The sequence below is a fragment of the Oncorhynchus tshawytscha genome, linkage group LG12, assembly GCF_018296145.1.
Source record: "Oncorhynchus tshawytscha isolate Ot180627B linkage group LG12, Otsh_v2.0, whole genome shotgun sequence".
NCBI lineage: Eukaryota > Metazoa > Chordata > Actinopteri > Salmoniformes > Salmonidae > Oncorhynchus > Oncorhynchus tshawytscha.
Window position 1 is genome coordinate 13615169 of NC_056440.1, and position 25760 is coordinate 13640928.

At 42.9% G+C, this 25760-nt stretch overlaps 1 protein-coding gene across 9 annotated transcripts in view; it reads left to right on the forward strand.

Annotated features, from left to right (window-relative positions):
• Nucleotides 1–25760, forward strand: part of LOC112263911 (potassium channel subfamily T member 1-like) — a 155632-nt gene that overhangs the window by 70465 nt on the left and 59407 nt on the right. For all 9 annotated transcript variants that reach the window (XM_042331361.1, XM_042331362.1, XM_042331366.1 and 6 more), the window contains 6 exons: nt 17820–17899; nt 20810–20912; nt 22253–22315; nt 22569–22617; nt 22903–22962; nt 23587–23661. In XM_042331361.1, coding sequence (XP_042187295.1) covers nt 17820–17899; nt 20810–20912; nt 22253–22315; nt 22569–22617; nt 22903–22962; nt 23587–23661 — 430 coding nt within the window. The remainder of the gene's footprint in view (nt 1–17819; nt 17900–20809; nt 20913–22252; nt 22316–22568; nt 22618–22902; nt 22963–23586; nt 23662–25760) is intronic.

Genomic DNA, 25760 nt, shown 5'->3' on the forward strand with positions numbered 1-25760 from the left:
CCTAAAGCGTCTATGGACGATGACTACATCTAAAATCAGATCAACACAGTGCCGGTCCGCTCAACAATTGCCAACTCTAAGTCAAAAAGCAATTAGTCTTTAATGTGTGTGTGGTACATTTTTGGGGGGTTACTATGCCTGGTGGGCTGGAAGTGATAACATGCTCTCTATTCTCTCTGTGGTTTCTGTACTATCTCTGTCGGGGAAATGGATGGTGCATGGGGTTCCTTAGGGATGCTGTAAGTGCTGGTGGTTCAGATTCAGAAGCATACAGCTTGGCCTACTGTAAGTGTTGGCACGAGTGTTGTCTCATATGTTCTTTCCCCTATGGAGGTGTGGCTGGAAGAGGGAGGGAGGGGAGAGATGGGAGAGGGAGGGGAGAGATGGGAGGGAGGGAGGGAGGGATGGGAGGGATGGGAGAGGGGAGGGAGGGAGGGAGGGAGGGAGGGAGGGAGGGAGGGAGGGAGGGAGGGAGGGAGGGAGGGAGGGAGGGAGGGAGGGAGGGAGGGAGGGAGGGAGGGAGGGAGGGAGATCTGTTCATAATGGTTGTCATCCTGCTGGATTTGTTTTGAGTGCAGTGTGATCCCTGTCCTGACTTCCTCACCCGAGGCCATAGAGGTCCCTGAAGTGTGTGTGTGCCAAGTGCAAACCTACTGCTGTGGGTAGAAGTTGCCCTTAGGCACTGATTAACTTAGAGCTTGCCCTCTATCTTGCCCTCTATCATGACCTTTAGGGTGAACCCGCAAAACTGACGGTATATCAGTGTCTGTGGGAAACTTCTTCCATACTCCACAGTATGGAATTTTTTTTTTGTCTTAGAAAATACTTTGTTGCCACAGCTCAACTTCAGAGTACAGTCAGTCTGCACAAACACTAGTCAAGCTCTTCTAATCGGATTGTATATGTGTTCATCATATGTCTTCATCATGTCTTCATTATGTCTTCATCATGTCTTCATTAGGTCTTCATCATATGTCTTCATCATTATGTCTTCATCATGTCTTCATCATTATGTCTTCATCATTATGTCTTCATCTTTATGTCTTCATCTTTATGTCTTCATTATGTCTTCATCATAGTCTTCATCATACGTCTTCATCATGTCTTCATTATATGTCTTCATCATTATGTCTTCATCTTTATGTCTTCATTATGTCTTCATCATGTCTTCATTATATGTCTTCATTATATGTCTTCATCATATGTCTTCAATATGTCTTCATCATAGTCTTCATCATGTCTTCATTATGTCTTCATCATGTCTTCATCATGTCTTCATTATGTCTTCATCATTGTCTTCATCATTATGTCTTCATCATGTCTTCATCATTATGTCTTCATCATTATGTCTTCATCATTATGTCTTCATCATTATGTCTTCATTATGTCTTCATCATTATGTCTTCATCATTATGTCTTCATCATGTCTTCATCATTATGTCTTCATCATTATGTCTTCATTATGTCTTCATCATTATGTCTTCATCATTATGTCTTCATCATTATGTCTTCATCATTATGTCTTCATTATGTCTTCATCATTATGTCTTCATCATTATGTCTTCATCATGTCTTCATCATTATGTCTTCATCATTATGTCTTCATCATTATGTCTTCATTATGTCTTCATCATGTCTTCATCATGTCTTCATTATGTCTTCATCATGTCTTCATCATGTCTTCATTATGTCTTCATTATGTCTTCATTATGTCTTCATCATGTCTTCATCATATGTCTTCACTATATGTCTTCATCATACATCTTCATCATGTCTTCATCATGTCTTCATTATGTCTTCATCATGTCTTCATTATGTCTTCATCATGTCTTCATCATATGTCTTCACTATATGTCTTCATCATACATCTTCATCATGTCTTCATTATATGTCTTCATCGTATGTCTTCACTATATGTCTTCATCACGTCTTCATCATGTCTTCATTATATGTCTTCATCATGTCTTCATCATGTTTTCATTATATGCCTTCATCGTATGTCTTCACTATATGTCTTCATCATGTTTTCATTATATGCCTTCATCGTATGTCTTCACTATATGTCTTCATCATAATGTCCTCATCATATCTTCATTATATGTCTTCATTATATGTCTTCATCATATGTCTTCACTATATGTCTTCATCACGTCTTCATTGTGTCTTCATCACGTCCTCATCATATGTCTTCATCTTATGTCTTCATCACATGTCTTCATCACTATGTCTTCATCATGTCTTCATCACTGTCTTCATCATATATCTTCATCATATGTCTTCATCATATGTCTTCATCGTATGTCTTCATCATATGTCTTCATCATATGTCTTCATCACTATGTCTTCATCACATGTCTTCATCATATGTCTTCAACGTATGACTTCATCATATGTCTTCATCACTATGTCTTCATCACATGTCTTCATCACCATGTCTTCATCTTATGTCTTCATCATATGTCTTCATCGTATGTCTTCATCATCTTTTCATTCTCAGGTGTCGGCTAGTCCAGCCACAGATTATATCAGCTTAAATGATCTTTCTTTTATTATACATGTCAAGTTTTAGAGTGCTTGCTGTCTTTCTGCAATTTGATCAAACAGAATCTGATGCTTCCTAGACAGACAGAGCTTTTCTGTTGGAGAAAAAATGTTTGTTTGCCATTTATAGAGAGAGAGTCAATTAAGCAGTGTGTGGAATTATTTGGAAACAGAGTTTTCCTCACAGTATTTCCATATTATGCTTTTGAGATTTTCAGTAAAACGGTTTCGCTCTGTAGAAGATGCTATTAAATCTGTTAATTGGATGTACGACTAGTTCAAATCCAAATTACTTTTGGAATGGTAGCTTTTGTCATAACACAAGTTTGGTTTAAACTAACAACAGCTGTAGTTCACTGATATAGTAATAAAATTGTGTTTTGTTCTTGTGGTCAAAGTGGATATCTGAGATCCCACAGGATGTGATATGTGACCAGGCTTTGGAATTGACTCAGAAACACCACTCTAGAATGGAAAAACATGATTCTAATCGATCTTGATCGTGTTACCAAAGAGGCGGTAAAAACCAGCTAACCGCTAAACGCAGTAGTGTTTCTTGAGGATGTGTCATCACAGTCTACTGCAGGAGTCTGAACAAGGGAAGATAGATTATGTCATGTATACTGTACATTCCTATTGACTGAATGTGGAGCATGTGGAGGAGTCATTAATTAGAAGGCAATTCTAATTACAGTACAAGTAGAAGGTGTCAGACATACAGGGGGCGGCTGGCTTGTTCTTCCTCAGAGCTGGTGTCTCTGTGTCGTGATACACCTCCAGTTTGGTGAGCTGAAGGATCCACACCATCACGCCCTGCTTTCATCTACTTGCAGTGTCTCTTAACAGACTTCGTGTTTCGAGGACGCACCACTATTTTAAGTAGGTTGACTGGAGTGCAGTGGAGATAGTTGGCTGGTCAGGGAGGGAGGGGGAGGGAGAGGAGGGGGGTAAAGAGAACGTGAGAGATGGAGAGATGAAGTGAGATATGTAGAGGGGGATGGAGGGATGGGGAGGGGGAGATAAAGAGAACGTGAGATGGAGAGATGAGGAGAGATATGTAGAGGGGGAGGGAGGGAGGGAGGGAGGGAGGGGGAGAGGGATAAAGAGAGCGAGAGAGATGGAGAGATGAAGAGAGATATGTTGAGGGGGATGGAGGGGAGGGAGGGAGGAGGGAGAGGGATAAAGAGAGCGAGAGAGATGGAGAGATGAAGAGAGATATGTAGAGGGGGATGGATGGAGGGGATAAAGAGAGAGGGATAAAGAGAGCGAGAGAGATGGAGAGATGAAGAGAGATATGTAGAGGGGGATGGAGGGGGAGAGGGATAAAGAGAGCGAGAGAGATGGAGAGATGAAGAGAGATATGTAGAGGGGGATGGAGGGGGAGGGAGAGGGATAAAGAGAGCGAGAGAGATGGAGAGATGAAGAGAGATATGTTGAGGGGGATGGAGGGGAGGGAGGGAGGAGGGAGAGGGATAAAGAGAGCGAGAGAGATGGAGAGATGAAGAGAGATATGTAGAGGGGGATGGAGGGGGGGAGAGGGATAAAGAGAGCGAGAGAGATGGAGAGATGAAGAGAGATATGTAGAGGGGGATGGAGGGGGAGAGGGATAAAGAGAGCGAGAGAGATGGAGAGATGAAGAGAGATATGTTGAGGGGGATGGAGGGGAGGGAGGGCGAGGAGATGGAGAGGGATAAAGAGAGGAGAGAGATGGAGAGATGAAGATGAAGAGATATGTAGAGGGGGATGGAGGGGGGAGAGGGATAAAGAGAGCGAGAGAGATGGAGAGATGAAGAGAGATATGTAGAGGGGGATGGAGGGGGAGAGGGATAAAGAGAGCGAGAGAGATGGAGAGATGAAGAGAGATATGTAGAGGGGGATGGAGGGGGGGGAGAGAGTTCCTGTTTTAATATTCATGTCTGTTCTTGATATTTATAGAAGTCCCTGCTGCCCTTACACAGTATCTGAAGTTCAGCAGGAGAAAATGATTAGTGCTGCTTGTTACTGGACTGTTTGTGTGTCAAAAGGATAAAAGAGAGCAAGTTTAAAATCTCACATATTGCCTGGACTAATATAGACAATTCATGTAAATAGATTCATAGAATAGTAAGAACGCAAGAACTGAAAGGGAAACTATATTTCTGTAATGATCTGAGAATTGAGATGAAATTGAGTTTAAATAGTATGAGATGTAAGACATAGAAATTGAAATAGTTTCACAGGGAAGAATATGAACGCGAGAGGTCAGATGTTACTGTATGAAGAGGAGTGCTGAGAGGACAAATGGTATTGCTGTAATGGTCTGAGAATTGAAATGAAATTATGGACAAGTGACTACATTTTGGGTCTCAAATGGTTTGAAAATAGAGCAAGATATAAGACATAGAAGAAATGCAAATAAATCGCGAAATGACAGTGTAAGTCTCAAGTCCAGACGGGCTAAGTGCTGTCGTGCCCTAAGCAAGACAACACAGGGAAGTCAACACAGCTGTGTGTCTCATATCAAACAATCTTCAGCCAATGGGATAACTGATCTGATTGTGATTTGAGTAATTATCCAAGTGTGCAACAACTGTTTGGATGTGTTTCAGTCATTCCCCCATGATTACAATCACTGACCTGTGCATCGTATGCTACTGATATGTCTTTTATTAAAACAAGACAGATTGTATGGTATGAAGCATCTCTCTTCTATTTATCACGGTTTCATTGACTTCTCCCATCAGATAACAGTGAGTCAGATAACAGTGAGTCAGATAACAGTGAGTCAGATAACAGTGAGTCAGATAACAGTGAGTCAGATAACAGTGAGTCAGTTAACAATGAGTCAGATAACAGTGAGTCAGATAACAGTGAGTCAGACAACAGTGAGTCAGACAACAGTGAGTCAGACAACAGTGAGTCAGATAACAGTGAATCAGATAACAGTGAGTCAGATAACAGTGAGTCAGATAACAGTGAGTCAGAACAATAACAGTGAGTCAGATAACAGTGAGTCAGATAACAGTGAGTCAGACAACAGTGAGTCAGACAACAGTGAGTCAGACAACAGTGAGTCAGATAACAGTGAGTCAGACAACAGTGAGTCAGATAACAGTGAGTCAGATAACAGTGAGTCAGTTAACAATGAGTCAGATAACAGTGAATCAGATAACAGTGAGTCAGATAACAGTGAGTCAGACAACAGTGAATCAGATAACATTGAATCAGATAACAGTGAGTCAGATAACAATGAGTCAGATAACAGTGAGTCAGATAACAGTGAGTCAGATAACAGTGAGTGAGATAATCATGGTTTCATTGACTTCTCCCATCAGATAACAGTGAGTCAGACAACAGTGAATCAGATAACAGTGAGTCAGATAACAGTGAGTCAGATAACAGTGAGTCAGATAACAGTGAGTCAGTTAACAATGAGTCAGATAACAGTGAGTCAGATAACAGTGAGTCAGATAACAGTGAGTCAGACAACAGTGAGTCAGACAACAGTGAGTCAGACAACAGTGAGTCAGATAACAGTGAGTCAGATAACAGTGAATCAGATAACAGTGAGTCAGATAACAGTGAATCAGATAACAGTGAGTCAGTTAACAATGAGTCAGATAACAGTGAATCAGATAACAGTGAGTCAGATAACAGTGAGTCAGACAACAGTGAATCAGATAACATTGAATCAGATAACGGTGAGTCAGATAACAGTGAGTCAGATAACAGTTAGTCAGATAACAGTGAGTCAGATAACAGTGAATCAGATAATCATGGTTTCATTGACTTCTTCCATCAGATAACAGTGAGTCAGATAACAGTGAGTGAGATAATCATTGTTTCATTGACTTCTCCCATCAGATAACAGTGAGTCAGATAACAGTGAGTCAGATAACAGTGAATCAGATAATCATGGTTTCATTGACTTCTCCCATCAGATAACAGTGAGTCAGATAAATCAAATCAAATCAAATTGATTTATATAGCCCTTCGTACATCAGCTGATATCTCAAAGTGCTGTACAGAAACCCAGCCTAAAACCCCAACCAGCAAGCAATGCAGGTGTAGAAGCACGGTGGCTAGGAAAAACTCCCTAGAAAGGCCAAAACCTAGGAAGAAACCTAGAGAGGAACCAGGCTATGTGGGGTGGCCAGTCCTCTTCTGGCTGTGCTGGGTGGAGATTATAACAGAACATGGCCAAGATGTTCAAATGTTCATAAATGACCAGCATGGTCGTATAATAATAAGGCAGAACAGTTGAAACTGGAGCAGCAGCACGGTCAGGTGGACTGGGGACAGCAAGGAGTCATCATGTCAGGTAGTCCTGGGGCATGGTCCTAGGGCTCAGGTCCTCCGAGAGAGAGAGAGAGAAAGAGAGAATTAGAGAACGCACACTTAGATTCACACAGGACACCGAATAGGACAGGAGAGGTACTCCAGATATAACAAACTGACCCTAGCCCCCCGACACATTAACTACTGCAGCATAAATACTGGAGGCTGAGACAGGAGGGGTCAGGAGACACTGTGGCCCCATCCGAGGACACCCCCAGACAGGGCCAAACAGGAAGGATATAACCCCACCCACTTTGCCAAAAGCACAGCCCCCACACCACTAGAGGGATATCTTCAACCACCAACTTACCATCCTGAGACAAGGCTGAGTATAGCCCACAAAGATCTCCGCCATGGCACAACCCAAGGGGGGGCGCCAACCCAGACAGGATGACCACATCAGTGAATCAACCCACAGGTGACGCACCCCTTCCAGGGACGGCATGAGAGAGCCCCAGTAAGCCAGTGACTCAGCCCCTGTAATAGGGTTAGAGGCAGAGAATCCCAGTGGGAAGAGGGGAACCGGCCAAGCAGAGACAGCAAGGGTGGTTCGTTGCTCCAGAGCCTTTCCGTTCACCTTCCCACTCCTGGGCCAGACTACACTCAATCATATGACCCACTGAAGAGATAAGTCTTCAGTAAGGACTTAAAGGTTGAGACCGAGTTTGCGTCTCTGACAGGGGTAGGCAGACCGTTCCATAAAAGCTCTATAGGAGAAAGCCCTGCCTCCAGCTGTTTGCTTAGAAATTCTAGGGACAATTAGGAGGCCTGCGTCTTGTGACCGTAGCGTACGTGTAGGTATGTACGGCCGGACCAAATCAGAGAGATAGGTAGGAGCAAGCCCATGTAATGCTTTGTAGGTTAGCAGTAAAACCTTGAAATCAGCCCTTGCTTTGACAGGAAGCCAGTGTAGAGAGGCTAGCACTGGAGTAATATGATCAAATATTTTGGTTCTAGTCAGGATTCTAGCAGCCGTATTTAGCACCAACTGAAGTTTATTTAGTGCTTTATCCGGGTAGCCGGAAAGTAGAGCATTGCAGTAGTCTAACCTAGAAGTGACAAAAGCATGGATTAATTTTTCTGCATCATTTTTGGACAGAAAGTTTCTGATTTTTGCAATGTTACGTAGATAGAAAAAAGCTGTCCTTGAAATGGTCTTGATATGTTCTTCAAAAGAGAGATCAGGGTCCAGAGTAACGCCGAGGTCCTTCACAGTTTTATTTGAGACGACTGTACAACCATTAAGATTAATTGTCAGATTCAACAGAAGATCTCTAGATAACAGTGAATCAGATAACAGTGAGTCAGATAACAGTGAGTGAGATAATCATGGTTTCATTGACTTCTCCCATCAGATAACAGTGAGTCAGATAACAGTGAATCAGATAATCATGGTTTCATTGACTTCTTCCATCAGATAACAGTGAAGCAGATAACAGATGTTAATTTACAGTGCACAGTGCATATATACAGTATGTCTTCCCTATCTTCTCGTAGGCAATGGTGTGTGCATGTATGTTGCATCTTGATAACTTTTAGCATGTGTGTTAATGTAGACACTAACTGTGCACCTCTATAGTATCAATCCATATGTTCATTTGATAAAAGACAATCAAACTGAACTGCAGGTGGAAGGAAAGAGAGGTGTCTGTGTCTATGGTTACGTGGCCCATTCTAATGAGTACTTTCTTCTGAAGGGGTGTGTCTGCTGCCTCACTATTCCTTTACATGTAGATCATGTTTTCCTGCCATAGTTTATTACTATGGATTGCTTTTGAACCAGGTCTTTTCATGTTTTATCATGTTTGTTGCCACCATATAAACGTGTAATTAGGTCTGTGACGAAGGTGACTAGCTCATAAAGCTGGTTGAGAGAATGCCAAGAGTTTGCAAAGCTATCATCAAGATAAAGGGTGACTACTTTGAAGAATATAAAATATGAAATATATTTGGATTTGTTTAACACTATTTTGGTTACTACATGATTCCATAGGTGTTATTTCATAGTTTTGATGTCTTCACTACTATTCTACAATGTAGAAAGAAGTACAAAAAATAAGTAGGTGTGTCCAAACTTTTGACTGGTACTGTAACAACAGGGACGTTTGTTAACAACAGGGATGTATGGTAACAACAAGGACGTATGGTAACAACAGGGACGTATGGTAATGCAGAGCAAGGGGAACAACTACTCCAAGTCTCAGACCGAGTGACGTCACCGATTTGAAACGCTATTAGCGTGCACCCCGCTAACTAGCTAGCTATTTCACATCGGTTACACCAGCCTAATCTCGGGAGTTGATAGGCTTGAAGTCATAAACGGCTCAATGCTCGAAGCACAGCGAGGAGCTGCTGGCAAACGCACGAAAGTGATGTTTGAATGAATGCTTATGAGCCTGCTGCTGTCTACCATCGCTCAGTCAGACTGCTCTATCAAATATCAAATCATATACTTAATTATAACATAATAACACACAGAAGTACGAGCCTTTGATCATTGATATGGTTGAATCCGGAAACTATCATTTAGAAAACAAGACGTTTTTTATTTCAGTGAAATACGGAACAGTTCCGTATTTTATCTAACGGGTGTCATCCCTAAGTCTAAATATTGCTGTTACATTGTACAACCTTCAATGTTATGTCATAATTATGTACAATTCTGGCATATTAATTACAGGTTTTGTAAGGAATAAATGGACTTCACCCAGTTCGCAATGAGCCAGGCGGCCCAAACTGCTGCATATACCCTGACTGCTTGCATGGAACGCAAGAGAAGTGACACAATTTCCCTAATTATAAGAAATTCATGTTAGCAGGCAATATTAACTAAATATGCAGGTTTAAAAAGATATACTTGTTTATTGATTTTAAAGAAAGGCATTGATGTTTATGGTTAGGTTTAGTGCAACGACAGTGCTAAATCATCACCCGTTTGGCGAAGTATTCTGTGAATCGAAGAGAAATTAACAGGAACCGCATCGATTATATGCAGCGCAGGACACGCTAGATAAACTAATAATATCAACCATGTGTGTCGTGGAAATTTCCTGTATTTACCAAATCATGAGAGCAAACCACCACACACAAGTCAGAGTTATCATAAAGTCCATCTTTAATTATATGAGCTCCATCACAACCCTGTGACTCTCAGATCAATCAGTGTCTATCAATGAATTCTCTGAGAGTCCCTTACACATTGCAACTGAGATCCTTTATAGCAAAGACACACATAGCCAGACAGCATTGGCCATACTTTATCGTTCAGCTTTGTGTCCTAAACTATGTCATTTTCTCAAACTCAGAACCATAAAACAAATCCTCACATCAACAGGCATATATCAAATCCACCCCTCCTTGACAAGATCACAGAGACACATTGACTGGCACACAGACATTGTGGAGCCAAGAGATACACGCTTGACCTCTCCCTTCTCTGCGGACCAAGTAACTTATTCCTGACAGAGAACAGATAACTGCAACCCCGCCACAGTATTATACAAAAATAAACATTCTGATGAGAAGTAACTTACAAACATATGATGAATATAAAACATCTTACCTATGTTACCAACTAGTTCTGATTATTCCCCAACATGTGTAGTTAACTAGTGATTATGTTAAGATTGATTGTTTTTTATAAGATAAGTTTAATGCTAGCTAGCAACTTACCTTGGCTTCTTGCTGCCCTCGTGTAACAGGTAGTCAGCCTGCCATGCAGGCTCCTTGTGGTGTGCAATGTAAGGCAGGTGGTTAGAGCGTTGGACTAGTAAATGGAAGGTAGCAAAAACGAATCCCCAAGCTGACAAGGTAAAAATCTGTTGTTCTGCCCCTGAACAGGCAGTTAACCCACCGTTCCTTGGCCTTCATTGAAAACAAGAATATGTTCTTAACTGACTTGCCTCGTTAAATAAACGTGTAAAAAAAACTGCCAAATCGGTGTCCAAAAATACAGATTTCCGATTGTTATGAAAACTTAAAATCGTCCCTAATTAATCGGCCATTAATAGACTTCTCCTCTATATACCTGTGTCTTAGTGCCTCTGTGTCTCTATGTACCTGTGTCTGTGTCTCTATGTACCTGTGTCTGTGTCTCTATGTACCTGTGTCTCTGTGTCTCGGTGTCTCTATGTACCTGTGTCTCTGTGTCTCAGTGTCTCTATGTACCTGTGTCTGTGTCTCTATGTACCTGTGTATCAGTGCCTCTATGTACCTCTGTCTTAGTGTCTCTGTGTCTCTATGTACCTGTGTCTCTGTGTCTCTATGTACCTGTGTCTCTGTGTCTCTATGTACCTGTGTCTCAGTGTCTCTATGTACCTGTGTCTTAGTGTCTCTGTGTCTCAATGTACCTGTGTCTGTGTCTCTATGTACCTGTGTCTCAATGTCTCTATGTACCTGTGTCTTAGTGTGTCTGTGTCTCTATGTACCTGTGTCTCAGTGTCTCTATGTACCTGTGTCTCAGTGTCTCTGTGTCTCTATGTACCTGTGTCTCAGTGTCTCTGTGTCTCTATGTACCTGTGTCTCAGTGTCTCTGTGTCTCTATGTACCTGTGTCTCAGTGTCTCTATGTACCTGTGTCTTAGTGTCTCTGTGTCTCTATGTACCTGTGTCTCTGTGTCTCTATGTACCTGTGTCTTAGTGTCTCAGTATCTCTATGTACCTGTGCCTCTATGTACCTGTGTCTCAGTGTCTCTGTGTCTCTATGTACCTGTGTCTCAGGGTCTCTGTGTCTCTATGTACCTGTGTCTCAGTGTCTCTGTGTCTCTATGTACCTGTGTCTTAGTGTCTCTGTATCTCTATGTACCTGTGTCTGTGTCTCTATGTACCTGTGTCTCTATGTACCTGTGTCTCTGTGTCTCTATGTACCTGTGTCTTAGTGTCTCTGTATCTCTATGTACCTGTGTCTCTATGTACCTGTGTCTCTGTGTCTCTATGTACCTGTGTCTTAGTGTCTCTGTATCTCTATGTACCTGTGCCTCTATGTACCTGTGTCTCAGTGTCTCTGTGTCTCTATGTACCTGTGTCTCGGGGTCTCTGTGTCTCTATGTACCTGTGTCTCAGTGTCTCTGTGTCTCTATGTACCGGTGTCTTAGTGTCTCTGTATCTCTATGTACCTGTGTCTGTGCCTCTATGTACCTGTGTCTCTATGTACCTGTGTCTTAGTGTCTCTGTATCTCTATGTACCTGTGTCTCTATGTACCTGTGTCTCTGTGTCTCTATGTACCTGTGTCTTAGTATATCTGTGTCTCTATGTACCTGTGTCTCAGTGTCTCTGTGTCTCTATGTACCTGCGTCTCTGTGTCTCTGTATCGCTATGTACCTGTGTCTTAGTGTCTCTGTATCTCTATGTACCTGTGTCTCTATGTACCTGTGTCTCTGTGTCTCTATGTACCTGTGTCTCAGTGTCTCTATGTACCTGTGTATCTGTGTCTCTATGTACCTGTGTCTCAGTGTCTGTGTATCTCTATGTACCTGTGTCTCAGTGTCTCTGTGTCTCTATGTACCTGTGTCTCTATGTACCTGTGTATCTGTGTCTCTATGTACCTGTGTCTCAGTGTCTCTATGTACATGTGTATCCATGCTGTGATATTGATTATGTCAACATGCATATCAAGTCAAATCAAATTGTATTAGTCACTTGCGCCGAATACAACAGGTGTAGTAGACCTTACAGTGAAATGGTTACTTACGAGCCCCTAAACAACAATGCAGTTTAAAAAAATACAGATAACAATAAGAAATAAAAGTAACAAGTAATTAAGAGCAGCAGTAAAATAACTGCTAGTAGTGAGAGTATATACAGGGGGGTACCAGTACAGAGTCAATGTGTGGGGGCACCGGTTAGTTGAGGTAATATGTACATGTAGGAAGAGTTATTAAAGTGAATATGCATAGATGATAACAGCAGTGGTGTAAAAGAGGGGAAGGGGGCAATACAATTAGTCTGGGTAGCCATGTGTAACCTTTATTTAACTAGGCAAGTTAGTTAAGAACTCATTCTTATTTACAATGACGGCCTACTGGGGACAGTGGGTTAACTGAACGATAGATAGATTCACAGCTTGTCAGCTCAGGGATTTGATCCAGCAACCTTTCGGTTACTGGCCCAACTCTCTAACCACTAGGCTACCTGCCACCCCAGCTACCAGCCATTTGATTAGGTGTTTAGGAGTCTTCTTGCTTAGAATCTGTTTAGAAGCCTCTTGGACCTAGACTTGGCGCTCCGGCACCGCTTGCCGTGCGGTAGCAGAGGAAGCAGTCTATGACTAGGGTGGCTGGAGTCTTTGACAATTTTTAGGGCCTTCCTCTGACACCGCCTGGCATAGAGGTCCTGGATAGCAGGAAGCTTGGCCCCGGTCCCTCTTTCTTTGCTGGGTGTTTCTATTGTGAGCATGTGTGTGTAATGTGTACGAGTGGTTCCTGGTCTTTACAGCACCTATACAGTTATTGGTTCACCACATGAGAGTGGAGTGTACATTTCCTGCCTGGAGGCAGTCTCCATGTGGTAAAGTAATAGAGGGAGGGAGGGAGGGAGGGAGGCCAAAAGGAGAGGAGGATTGGACAGCAGGTTAAGCTACACATCTCTTAGTATGCAGACCCTCCCTCTCTCTCTCTCTCTGCTTCCCTCAGGATAAGGCTCCAGTAATTGCTCTCCTCCTTTTCTCTCCTCTTCATACCTTCCTCTCCTCCCTATTAATCTTGTCAGAAGGCTCCAAGGGCCCTGCAGGAGTTTACAGCCCTTTATCGCTGTCATTAGGGGAGGCAACCACACATCAAATAGATCTCTTTCACCCTCACTTTAGATTCATCTACATCTATTCATGATAGAGAAGTCAAAGTTAGCTCTCCCTTCATTTATAACCTCCCAGACACACCCCAATATTCAGTGTATGGGTCTTTATTAATGTACTTACTTTACATTAACATCAAAGTGTTTCATTAGATTGCGTAGACCAGTGTTTCCCAATTCCAGCCCTTGTCTACCCCCAACAGAACACATTTTTGTTGTAGCCCGGACAAGAACTTGATTCAACCTGTCAAGGGCTTGATAATTAGTAGACAAGTAGAATCAGGTGTGCTTGTCAGGGGCCACAAAAAAAATATCTAATGTTGGGGGTACAGGAGGACCGTATGAAATGAAATATATATTTTAAAGTGACAAGCTTGTCAAGTATGAATGAATTGCACCACAGAGGTGACCCATAAGTCACAGTCACTACACCGTTCTGTCACGGTCGTCCTCCTCTTCATCTGAAGAGGAGAGGCGAGAAGGATCGGAGGACCAAAATGCGGCGTGGTACGTGTTCATGATGAATTTTAATAAAGAAAACACTGAACACTGAAACACTATACAAAAACAGTAAACAAAATAACAACCGTGAAGCTAATGCGAGCTGCGCTGAAACAAGCCATCAACATAGACAATCACCCACAAACAAACAGTGCAACCCAGGCTACCTAAGTATGATTCTCAATCAGAGACAACTAATGACACCTGCCTCTGATTGAGAACCATACTAGGCCGAAACATAGAAATCCCAAATCATAGAAAATCAAACATAGGCTGCCCACCCAACTCACGCCCTGACCATACTAAATAAATACAAAACAAAGGAAATAAAGGTCAGAACGTGACATGTTCCTTTTGACTTATTCATGAAATGATTGAATAGGAGAGTCCAATCAGGAAATATGGAATAGCTGAGGGACCAATGAGAGTGCAGGATATAAATATTTAGAACCTCTGGTCTGTGGTGATGTCACACACAGGAAGTGGTGGGTAGGTAGGGAGGGGCTTTCTACAGCTAGAATCTACAGTCTATGTGATGTGTTTCTAAATAGCATTATGAGGAGAATATGATCTAATGTTGACTCAAATGATTAATGAGCATTCCTACTTCCTACATGATTAAAGCTACACTGCTATGTACAGTATCTAAGTTGCTGGGGGATATTGTACTGTTGGCCTACTAAGGGGTTGGATGGGTGCTTAGTGAATTGCATCATGGGAGAAGAAGTAAACTATAATTATGCTCGAAGCAGCAATGTAAAATAACTAATTTGGTTGGAGGAGCCTTCGCAGTTTAGAGGCATACATAATTTAAGGGTCTTTTAAAATCCTCCATGATAATGATATCACCATAGCTACGTAGCTATCAGAGCTTCAAATGGAAGTCGGTGTGGCTTTAACCTCAGCTGCACATCACACATTTCAACAGTCAAGCAGCAGTCTTCTCCAGCCAGACAGACAGTGGTGTTGAAACAGATTGCGTGCCTCGTGTCACATCAGAATTTCTGCTTGGTTATCTTCAGAGTCATATCAACACAATATTCACTCTCTAATAGATAGTTCCAAATTACCTTGGTTACTCTACATCTCCTTGTTGTCATGACAGTAATTGGCCACTGTGGGTAATATAGGAGACTATAAAGGGGTCAATTATGATTGATGTTTTTTACACTAAACCCAATCCAGGAAAGGGGTCATTACGATTGTTTTTTGTTTTTTTACACTAAACCCATTTTACACTAAACCCATTTTTTCATGTTACATGTGATGGAGTATCCTGTTTTACCTGTTTGCCTTCACTCTGCTGCTGTTCTTCATTTTGGCTGTTGGAGCATTTTGAAAAGCACCTTGTATGCTGTGTTCAGTGTCTCACACTGCTGAAGGCCTTCGAGGTAACAGATAAACAAAGACCCCCGAGCCTTCCAGCATTCAACAACACAATGCATCATGGTTAAGCTTGTCTACTTACTGATATCTCTAAACAGTTCAATCAAATAACCATGGTCCTTATATATGGATGCATGAGTACTTCTATGGTAGATGGGCTGATTGTCTCTGTCTCTCTCTCCAGGGTTCAGGTGGAATTCTATGCTAGATGTTCTGACTGTCTCAGTTTCTCTCTCCAGGGTTCATGTGTTCTATGGTAAATGTCCTGACTGTCTCTCTCCAGGGTTTATGAGTTCTATGGTAAATTTACTGACTGTCTCTCTCTCCAGGGTTCATGAGTTCTATGGTAAATGTATTCACTCTCTCTGTTTCTCTCTCCAGGGTTCATGAGTTCTATGGTAAATGTATTCACTGTCTCTCTCTCCAGGGTTCAGGTAGAGTTCTATGGTAAATGTACTGACTGTCTCTGTTTCTCTCTCCAGGGTTCATGAGTTCTATGGTAAATGTATTCCGTGTCTCTATCTCTCCAGGGTTCAGGTGGAGGTCTATGGTAAATGTACTGACTGTCTCTGTTTCTCTCTCCAGGGTTCATGAGTTCTATGGTAAATGTACTGACTGTCTCTGTTTCTCTCTCCAGGGTTCATGAGTTCTATGGTAGATGTACTGACTGTCTCCGTCTCTCTCCAGGGTTCAGGTGGAGTTCTATGGTAGATGTACTGACTGTCTCTGTCTCTCTCCAGGGTTCATGAGTTCTATGGTAGATGTACTGACGGTCTCTGTCTCTCTCTCCAGGGTTCAGGTGGAGTTCTATGGTAGATGTACTGACTGTCTCTGTCTCTCTCCAGGGTTCAGGTGGAGTTCTATGGTAGATGTACTGACTGTCTCTGTTTCTCTCTCCAGGGTTCAGGTGGAGTTCTATGGTAAATGTACTGACTGTCTCTGTCTCCAGGGTTCATGAGTTCTATGGTAAATGTACTGACTTTCTCTCTCTCCAGGGTTCATGAGTTCTATGGTAAATTAACTGACTGTGTCGGTTTCTCTCTCCAGGGTTCAGGTGGAGTTCTATGGTAGATGTTCTGACTGTCTCTGTCTCTCTCCAGGGTTCAGGTGGAGTTCTATGGTAGATGTACTGACTGTCTCTGTCTCTCTCCAGGGTTCAGGTGGAGTTCTATGGTAGATGTACTGACTGTCTCTGTTTCTCTCTCCAGGGTTCAGGTGGAGTTCTATGGTAAATGTACTGACTCTCTCTGTCTCCAGGATTCATGAGTTCTATGGTAAATGTACTGACTGTCTCTCTCTCCAGGGTTCATGAGTGCTATGGTAAATTAACTGACTGTCTCGGTTTCTCTCTCTAGGGTTCAGGTGGAGTTCTATGGTAGATGTTCTGACTGTCTCTGTCTCTCTCCACGGTTCATGTGGAGTTCTATGGTAGATGAACTGACTGTCTCTGCTTCTCTCTCAAGGGTTCAGGTGGACTTCTATGGTAAATGTACTGACTGTCTCTGTTTTTCTCTCCAGGGTTCAGGTGTTCTATGGTAAATGTACTGACTGTCTCTCTCTCCAGGGTTCATGAGTTCTATGGTAGATGTACTGACTCTCTGTTTCTCTCTCCAGGGTTCAGGTGGAGTTCTATGGTAAATGTACTGACTGTCTCTGTCTCTCTCTCCAGGGTTCATGAGTTCTATGGTAAATGTACTGACTGTCTCTGTTTCTCTCTCTGGGGTTCATGAGTTCTATGGTAGATGTACTGACTGTCTCTGTTTCTCTCTCCAGGGTTCATGAGTTCTATGGTAGATGTACTGACTGTCTCTGTTTCTCTCTCCGGGGTTCATGAGTTGTATGGTAGATGTACTGACTGTCTCTGTCTCTCTCTCCGGGGTTCATGAGTTCTATGGTAAATGTACTGACTGTCTCTGTTTCTCTCTCCAGGGTTCATGAGTTCTATGGTAGATGTACTGACTGTCTCTGTTTCTCTCTCCGGGGTTCATGAGTTCTATGGTAGATGTACTGACTGTCTCTGTCTCTCTCCAGGGTTCATGAGTTCTATGGTAGATGTACTGACTGTCTCTGTCTCTCTCCAGGGTTCATGGGTTCTATGGTTGATGTACTGACTGTCTCTGTCTCTCTCCAGGGTTCATGGGTTCTATGGTTGATGTACTGACTGTCTCTGTTTCTCTCTCCGGGGTTCATGAGTTCTATGGTAGATGTACTGACTGTCTCTGTCTCTCTCTCTGGGGTTCATGGGTTCTATGGTTGATGTACTGACTGTCTCAGTCTCTCTCCAGGGTTCAGGTGGAGTTCTATGTCAATGAAAACACCTTCAAGGAGAGGCTCAAGCTGTTCTTCATCAAAAACCAAAGGTCAAGTAAGTAGAGCACAGAGAAGTTTGGACTTTATTACTGTCTCATGTAACACAACAGACCTAGTAAGTCATAAAGGTCCTCCTAATGCAGGGTAATACTGTAACGTAAGTCATTAAGGTCTATTGCAGATCCAATTTCATCTCCAGTCTGGGTCTTTAATTAGTTGTCTTGACGCATGGTGCTGTGTCTCAGGTCTGCACACCATGTTGCTGTGAAGAGGACAATGCTTTAGGTATTTTGTTAACTGATAGGGTATTATAATTTCTTATTAGGACTTAAGGCATGGATACAGCCAGGGTGGGATTTCTCCTGCATTCTGAAAAAGACATTGGAACTGTCCAACTTGCCACCCACAATGCCTTATGTCTACAGTCTCTCTGTGTGTTTGTAAATACGTGTGTGTGCCTGTGTGTGTTTTCGTGTGCTGTGTGTGTTTTTACATGTGTGTATTTGTGTGTGTGCATGGGTGTTTTTGTGTTTTTACATGTGTGTGTTTGTACGTGTGTGTTTTTGTGTTTTTACATGTGTGTGTGTGTGTGCGTGCGTGCATGTGTAATGGCTGCAGTATGTTGTTAGTGCTTCCTATGTGCTTGTCAATATCTCTGAACAACTAACCATCAGTTACAGAGAAAACATTAGGGCCAAATAGAAAGGCCAACCCAACTCTATAGAGCTTCCTGCTGAGTCAGATTGTTTTGGCCCCTGTACAATACAAACTCATTGTGAAGCATTTGATGTGGGTGTTTTTCTTGCAACTGTGTCACTGCTGTGTTAATACTGCAAAGAGATGAAATGGGAGGCTTGGTTGATTGAAATGTGAACAGTGTTTAAGGAAGCTGGCGCCACCCTCTGACTGACATGTGTATCTGCAGTCAGGTAAGTTGTGTGGGTGATGATTTGCCTGTGTGTGTGTGTGTGTGTGTGTGTACCTGCCACAACATCCAGCATCTCCCCCCACAGGGTGTCATATCGTTGTGGATCTGACACATAGCTGTTCACTGCACAACTGAATGCATTCAACCAAAATAGGTCTTCCGTATTTAACCCAGCCCCTCTGTATCAGAGACATCAGTTGTGATGGTCTGCCAGACCAGCATGAAGCCTGATAGTCATGGCTCTGTGCATAGCCAGATATAGTCACTTTAGACCTGACAGCAACACAGCCTGGACAACACCATGACACTTAAACAGGTAGGGTTGTGGTATAGAGAGATGTCCAGTAGGGTAGAGACACCAGTTCTGAGGAGAGATGTCCAGTAGGGTAGAGACACCAGTTCTGAGGAGAGATGTCCAGTAGGGTAGAGACACCAGTTCTGAGGAGAGATGTCCAGTAGGGTAGAGACACCAGTTCTGAGGAGAGATGTCCAGTAGGGTAGAGACACCAGTTCTGAGGAGAGATGTCTGGTGTAGGGTAGAGACACCAGTTCTGAGGAGAGATGTCCAGTAGGGTAGAGACACCAGTTCTGAGGAGAGATGTCTGGTGTAGGGTAGAGACACCAGTTCTGAGGAGAGATGTCTGGTGTAGGGTAGAGACACCAGTTCTGAGGAGAGATTTCCAGTAGGGTAGAGACACCAGTTCTGAGGAGAGATGTATGGTGTAGGGTAGAGACACCAGTTCTGAGGAGAGATGTCTGTTGTAGGGTAGAGACACCAGTTCTGAGGAGAGATGTCTGGTGTAGGGTAGAGACACCAGTTCTGAGGAGAGATGTCCAGTAGGGTAGAGACACCAGTTCTGAGGAGAGATGTCCAGTAGGGTAGAGACACCAGTTCTGAGGAGAGATGTCTGGTGTAGGGTAGAGACAAAAGTTCTGAGGAGAGATGTCTGGTGTAGGGTAGAGACACCAGTTCTGAGGAGAGATGTCCAGTAGGGTAGAGACACCAGTTCTGAGGAGAGATGTCCAATAGGGTAGAGACACCAGTTCTGAGGAGAGATGTCTGGTGTAGGGTAGAGACACCAGTTCTAAGGAGAGATGTCTGGTGTAGGGTAGAGACACCAGTTCTGAGGAGAGATGTCTGGTGTAGGGTAGAGACACCAGTTCTGAGGAGAGATGTCCAGTAGGGTAGAGACACCAGTTCTGAGGAGAGATGTCCAGTAGGGTAGAGACACCAGTTCTGAGGAGAGATGCCCAGTAGGGTAGAGACACCAGTTCTGAGGAGAGATGTCTGGTGTAGGGTAGAGACACCAGTTCTGAGGAGAGATGTCTGGTGTAGGGTAGAGACACCAGTTCTGAGGAGAGATGTCCAGTAGGGTAGAGACACCAGTTCTGAGGAGAGATGTCTGGTGTAGGGTAGAGACACCAGTTCTGAGGAGAGATGTCTGGTGTAGGGTAGAGACACCAGTTCTGAGGAGAGATGCCCAGTAGGGTAGAGACACCAGTTCTGAGGAGAGATGTCTGGTGTAGGGTAGAGACACCAGTTCTGAGGAGAGATGTCTGGTGTAGGGTAGAGACACCAGTTCTGAGGAGAGATGTCCAGTAGGGTAGAGACACCAGTTCTGAGGAGAGATGCCCAGTAGGGTAGAGACACCAGTTCTGAGGAGAGATGCTTTACCTGTCGGACTCACTAGCCAGCTCATTTCATTGATCTGTGATAAGTTCAGTTTCTGGGCAGTTAAAAACAAGCTTTCTAGACATTCCCATACCAATGTGTCTTGCATTACAAAAACATGACTGTATACATTAGCCAGATTTACTCATATGAGCCTGATTAAACAGATTTGTTTTTCAATATAAATCAGCACAAATTCAGTTACTCTTTTCTTTTCCATGTTATTCCTTCCCATAAGCTTTATTTGACCTTTGTCAACTATAATTGTTCAATTCCCTCTGGGAAACAGGTTAAGATTTACTCCCTATGCAATTACTTAGTAAATCTGACCTTTAGTGTTCTCTATTGCATTTGTTTCCATGTAGGCCTGAGGATCCGTCTGTTTAACTTCTCCTTGAAGCTGTTGACGTGTGCCCTATACGTCCTCAGAGTGTCTCTGGACGATCCCGAACAGGTCACTGGTGTATGGTGAGTAACTGCTAATTTAACCTCCTGATAAAGTCCTGTTATTTAATTTATTACTAGTGACCGTAGCATTTGTTAAACTGATTCCTAATTTGGGTGTTTGAGATTGAGGGCAGAATAAGTGCATCAGCATCTCGTATTAGAATATGGACAATAATATGGAAATGATCAAATTTTCCTCTGATATATTGATATATACTGAACAAAAATATAAACGCAATATGAAACAATTTCAATGATTTACTGAGTTACAATTATATAAGGAAATCGGTCAACTGAAATAAATAAATTAGGCCCTAGTCTATGGATTTCACATGACTGGGAAGGGGCACAGCCGAGGGAGGGCCTTCCCACTGAAGAGCCAAATCCAGCCAATCAGAATGAGTTTTGAGGGCTTTATTACAGAAAGAAATACTCCTCAGCACCCACCATCCCCCTCCTCAGTCGATCCCACAGGTAAAGAAGCCAGATGTGGAAGTCCTAGGCTGGCATGGTTACACGTGGTCTGTGGTTGTGAGACCAGTCGGATGTACTGCCAAATTCTCTAAACAATGTTAGAGGTGGTTTATTGTAGAGCAATTATCATTCTCTGGCAACAGCTCTGTTAGACAGTCATGCAGTCAGCATTCCAATTGCACGCTCCCTCAAAACTTGAGACATCTGTGCCATTGTGTTGTATGACAAAACTGCACATTTTAATGTCCCCAGTTCACAAGGTGCACCTGTGTAATGATCACGCTGTTTAATCAGCTTCTTGACGTGCCACACCTGTGGATGGATTACCTTAACAAAGGAAAAATGCTCACTAACAGGAATGTAAACAAATGTGTGCACAACATTTTAGAGAAATATGCTTTTTGTGCCTATGGAATATTTCTGGGTTATTTTATTTTAGCTCATGAAACATGGGACCAACACTTTACATGTTGCGTTCAGATTTTTGTTCAGTAGTCAGATCAATTCTATAAAAGATGGTATCTATTCAGGTATTGTGTGATTCAGAGAATCTACCTCTTAACTTTTACCCAAAGTTGAAAATAAAATTGTATTGGGCCAAGATAGGATAGATCCAGAGTTTGGAATTAATTTAGTATCTGTCTGAGACACAAAGGGCTTTAAATAGCAGCAGCGATGGTCTCTCTCAGTGTAGTGATATGGAAGCAGCATATGGTTTTTATTGTATACACTGCTGCCGGCAGCTCTTAAAGAAACTGTCCCTCTGCCTCCTGTCCATCACCATGGCAACATGCAGAGTGAGTGAAGGTGCCTATTAGCCACAGGATAAATATTTCACCACACATTCTGTCTGAACGACTTCCCTTTGCTATGGATTTCCTCTGCAGTGTGAACTGTCAGAACCGAACAAGCACCACAGCAGAATCTACAGAAAGCACCGAAATCAACTGGTGAGTTGTGAGGGTCTAACATTGACGTGCTGTCCCGGGCTTCGAGTGTGTTTCTGATTGTGTTCATCTCATAGCTATCAGGTGGTGTTTGAAATGAGTCTTGTCTAACCCATACAGTGTAATTCATCATCAATAACACTGTTTTGACTTTTGAAAGGGAGTTGTTCATCTCATAGCTATCTTGTGTTATTTGGAATCATCTTTGTCAATTAATCATTATATAGAGTATAATCATTGTTTTGTCTTGTGAAAGGGATCTGATTTTCTGGGTGAACAGAAGGGTTCCTGTATGGGCGATACAGGTAAAGGAATACTGACATTCACTAACACTGCTTTGGTAATACAGTACTGGATTCTCAAGTCTTCCATTCAACAGTAGCCACTATGGGTCAAACTCACAAGTGAACATTTCATTGACAATCTCCCCCTTCCCCTGTGGCCAATACATTAGAAAAACAAGAAATATTTGACAACAGAAAACACTGTACAGCACATCTTTTCCCCAGTGATATGTAGATTGTCTGAGAGGTTATGTGGCCAGATTGCAGCCCTGGTAATGTGTGTGCCTCCACTCTGCTCTGCTCCAGGTGATCGTGGCCTTAATCAGTTTCCTGGAAGCCATGCTCCTTACATATCTCAGCTACAAAGTAAGACACCTCAGCTCTACTCCTTTCACACTGATCGCCGCCACAAAGGAAGTCATTTCATTCATTCTATCAGGCAGAGTCGTGTGGCGTGTCTGCGTGAGATTGCAATTAATTGGCGAATTTTCTGGCATGTGTTTTAACCGCGAGCCTCCGCTCTAGCCTGAGCCAGAAGAACAGGTCATTAATACACTTTACAAATGAATAAAAAATGAGGTGTCCGTCCTACTTTTTTCTTTAAATTGGGCTCTTTCCTTAAATAACTCATTAGTGCTGCAGTGCTACTTCCCTTTCTTTGATCAATTAGGCTGTTTTACTTGTACTTTAGGAAGACAAATAACAGTGTGGTTTTTTTTTGCTTCTTTTTGGCAGATGGCTTCAATTCCTAAATTGTTTTAACGAATCCTGTCATTGTGTTCTCGCCTGTCTGGAGCGCCAGATGGGCGGGATTAGCAGAATTAGTTCCATTGTGCCAGGCACACTTAGAACCGAGGTCTGATTATTCCAACAATATTGACCTCGTTTTTGGGGGATTCGTTTCATATCACTATCATTGTAATTAGTCCACAGACAGAGCCAGTAGCTTATTGCCTTGACTCACACGTTGATTGTGTTTCTCTCTTTCAGGGAAACATCTGGGAGCAGATGTTCCAGATCTCCTTCATCCTGGAGATGATCAATACCGTGCCATTTATAATCACTGTGAGTCTTCTTCCACCTGATCTCACACACACACACACACACACACACACACACACACACACACACACACACACCTTGTTTTCCATCTGTGCCATATTCAATTATTATTATTTCAAATAGTCTATATACCTTCTAAAATGAATGGGCTTCAGGCATGCTGATAATACATGTACATGAGGAATGTGACAGGATACACCATGAGGAATGTGACAGGATAACACCATGAGGAATGTGACAGGATACACCATGAGGAATGTGACAGGATACACCATGAGGAATGTGACAGGATACACCATGAGGAATGTGACAGGATACACCATGAGGAATGTGACAGGATACACCATGAGAGAATGTGACAGGATACACCATGAGGAATGTGACAGGATACACCATGAGGAATGTGACAGGATACACCATGAGGAATGTGACAGGATACACCATGAGGAATGTGACAGGATACACCATGAGGAATGTGACAGGATACACCATGAGGAATGTGACAGGATACACCATGAGGAATGTGACAGGATACACCATGAGGAATGTGACAGGATACACCATGAGGAATGTGACAGGATACACCATGAGAATGTGACAGGATACCAGGAATGTGACAGGATACACCATGAGGAATGTGACAGGATACACCATGAGGAATGTGACAGGATACACCATGAGGAATGTGACAGGATACACCATGAGGAATGTGACAGGATACACCATGAGGAATGACAGGATACACCATGAAATGTGACAGGATACACCATGAGGAATGTGACAGGATACACCATGAGGAATGTGACAGGATACACCATGAGGAATGACAGGATACACCATGAGGAATGTGACAGGATACACCATGAGGAATGTGACAGGATACACCATGAGGAATGAGGAATGACAGGATACACCATGAGGAATGTGACAGGATACACCATGAGGAATGTGACAGGATACACCATGAGGAATGTGACAGGATACACCATGAGGAATGTGACAGGATACACCATGAGGAATGTGACAGGATACACCATGAGGAATGTGACAGGATACACACCATGAGGAATGTGACTGGATAACACCATGAGGAATGTGACCATACACCATGAGGAATGTGACAGGATACACCATGAGGAATGTGACAGGATACACCATGAGGAATGGACAGGATACACCATGAGGAATGTGACAGGATACACCATGAGGAATGTGACAGGATACACCATGAGGAATGTGACAGGATACACCATGAGGAATGTGACAGGATACACCATGAGGAATGTGACAGGATACACCATGAGGAATGTGACAGGATACACCATGAGGAATGTGACAGGATACACCATGAGGAATGTGACAGGATACACCATGAGGAATGTGACAGGATACACCATGAGGAATGTGACAGGATACACCATGAGGAATGTGACAGGATACACCATGAGGAATGTGACAGGATACACCATGAGGAATGTGACAGGATACACCATGAGGAATGTGACAGGATACACCATGAGGAATGTGACAGGATAACATGAGGAATGTGACAGGATACACCATGAGGAATGTGACAGGATACACCATGAGGAATGTGACAGGATACACCATGAGGAATGTGACTGGATAACACCATGAGGAATGTGACAGGATACACCATGAGGAATGTGACAGGATACACCATGAGGAATGTGACAGGATACACCATGAGGAATGTGACAGGATACACCATGAGGAATGTGACAGGATACACCATGAGGAATGTGACAGGATACACCATGAGGAATGTGACAGGATACACCATGAGGAATGTGACAGGATACACCATGAGGAATGTGACAGGATACACCATGAGGTGACAGGATACACCATGAGGAATGTGACAGGATACACCATGAGAATACACCATGAGGAATGTGACAGGATACACCATGAGGAATGTGACAGGATACACCATGAGGAATGTGACAGGATACACCATGAGGAATGTGACAGGATACACCATGAGGAATGTGACAGGATACACCATGAGGAATGTGACAGGATACACCATGAGGAATGTGACAGGATACACCATGAGGAATGTGACAGGATACACCATG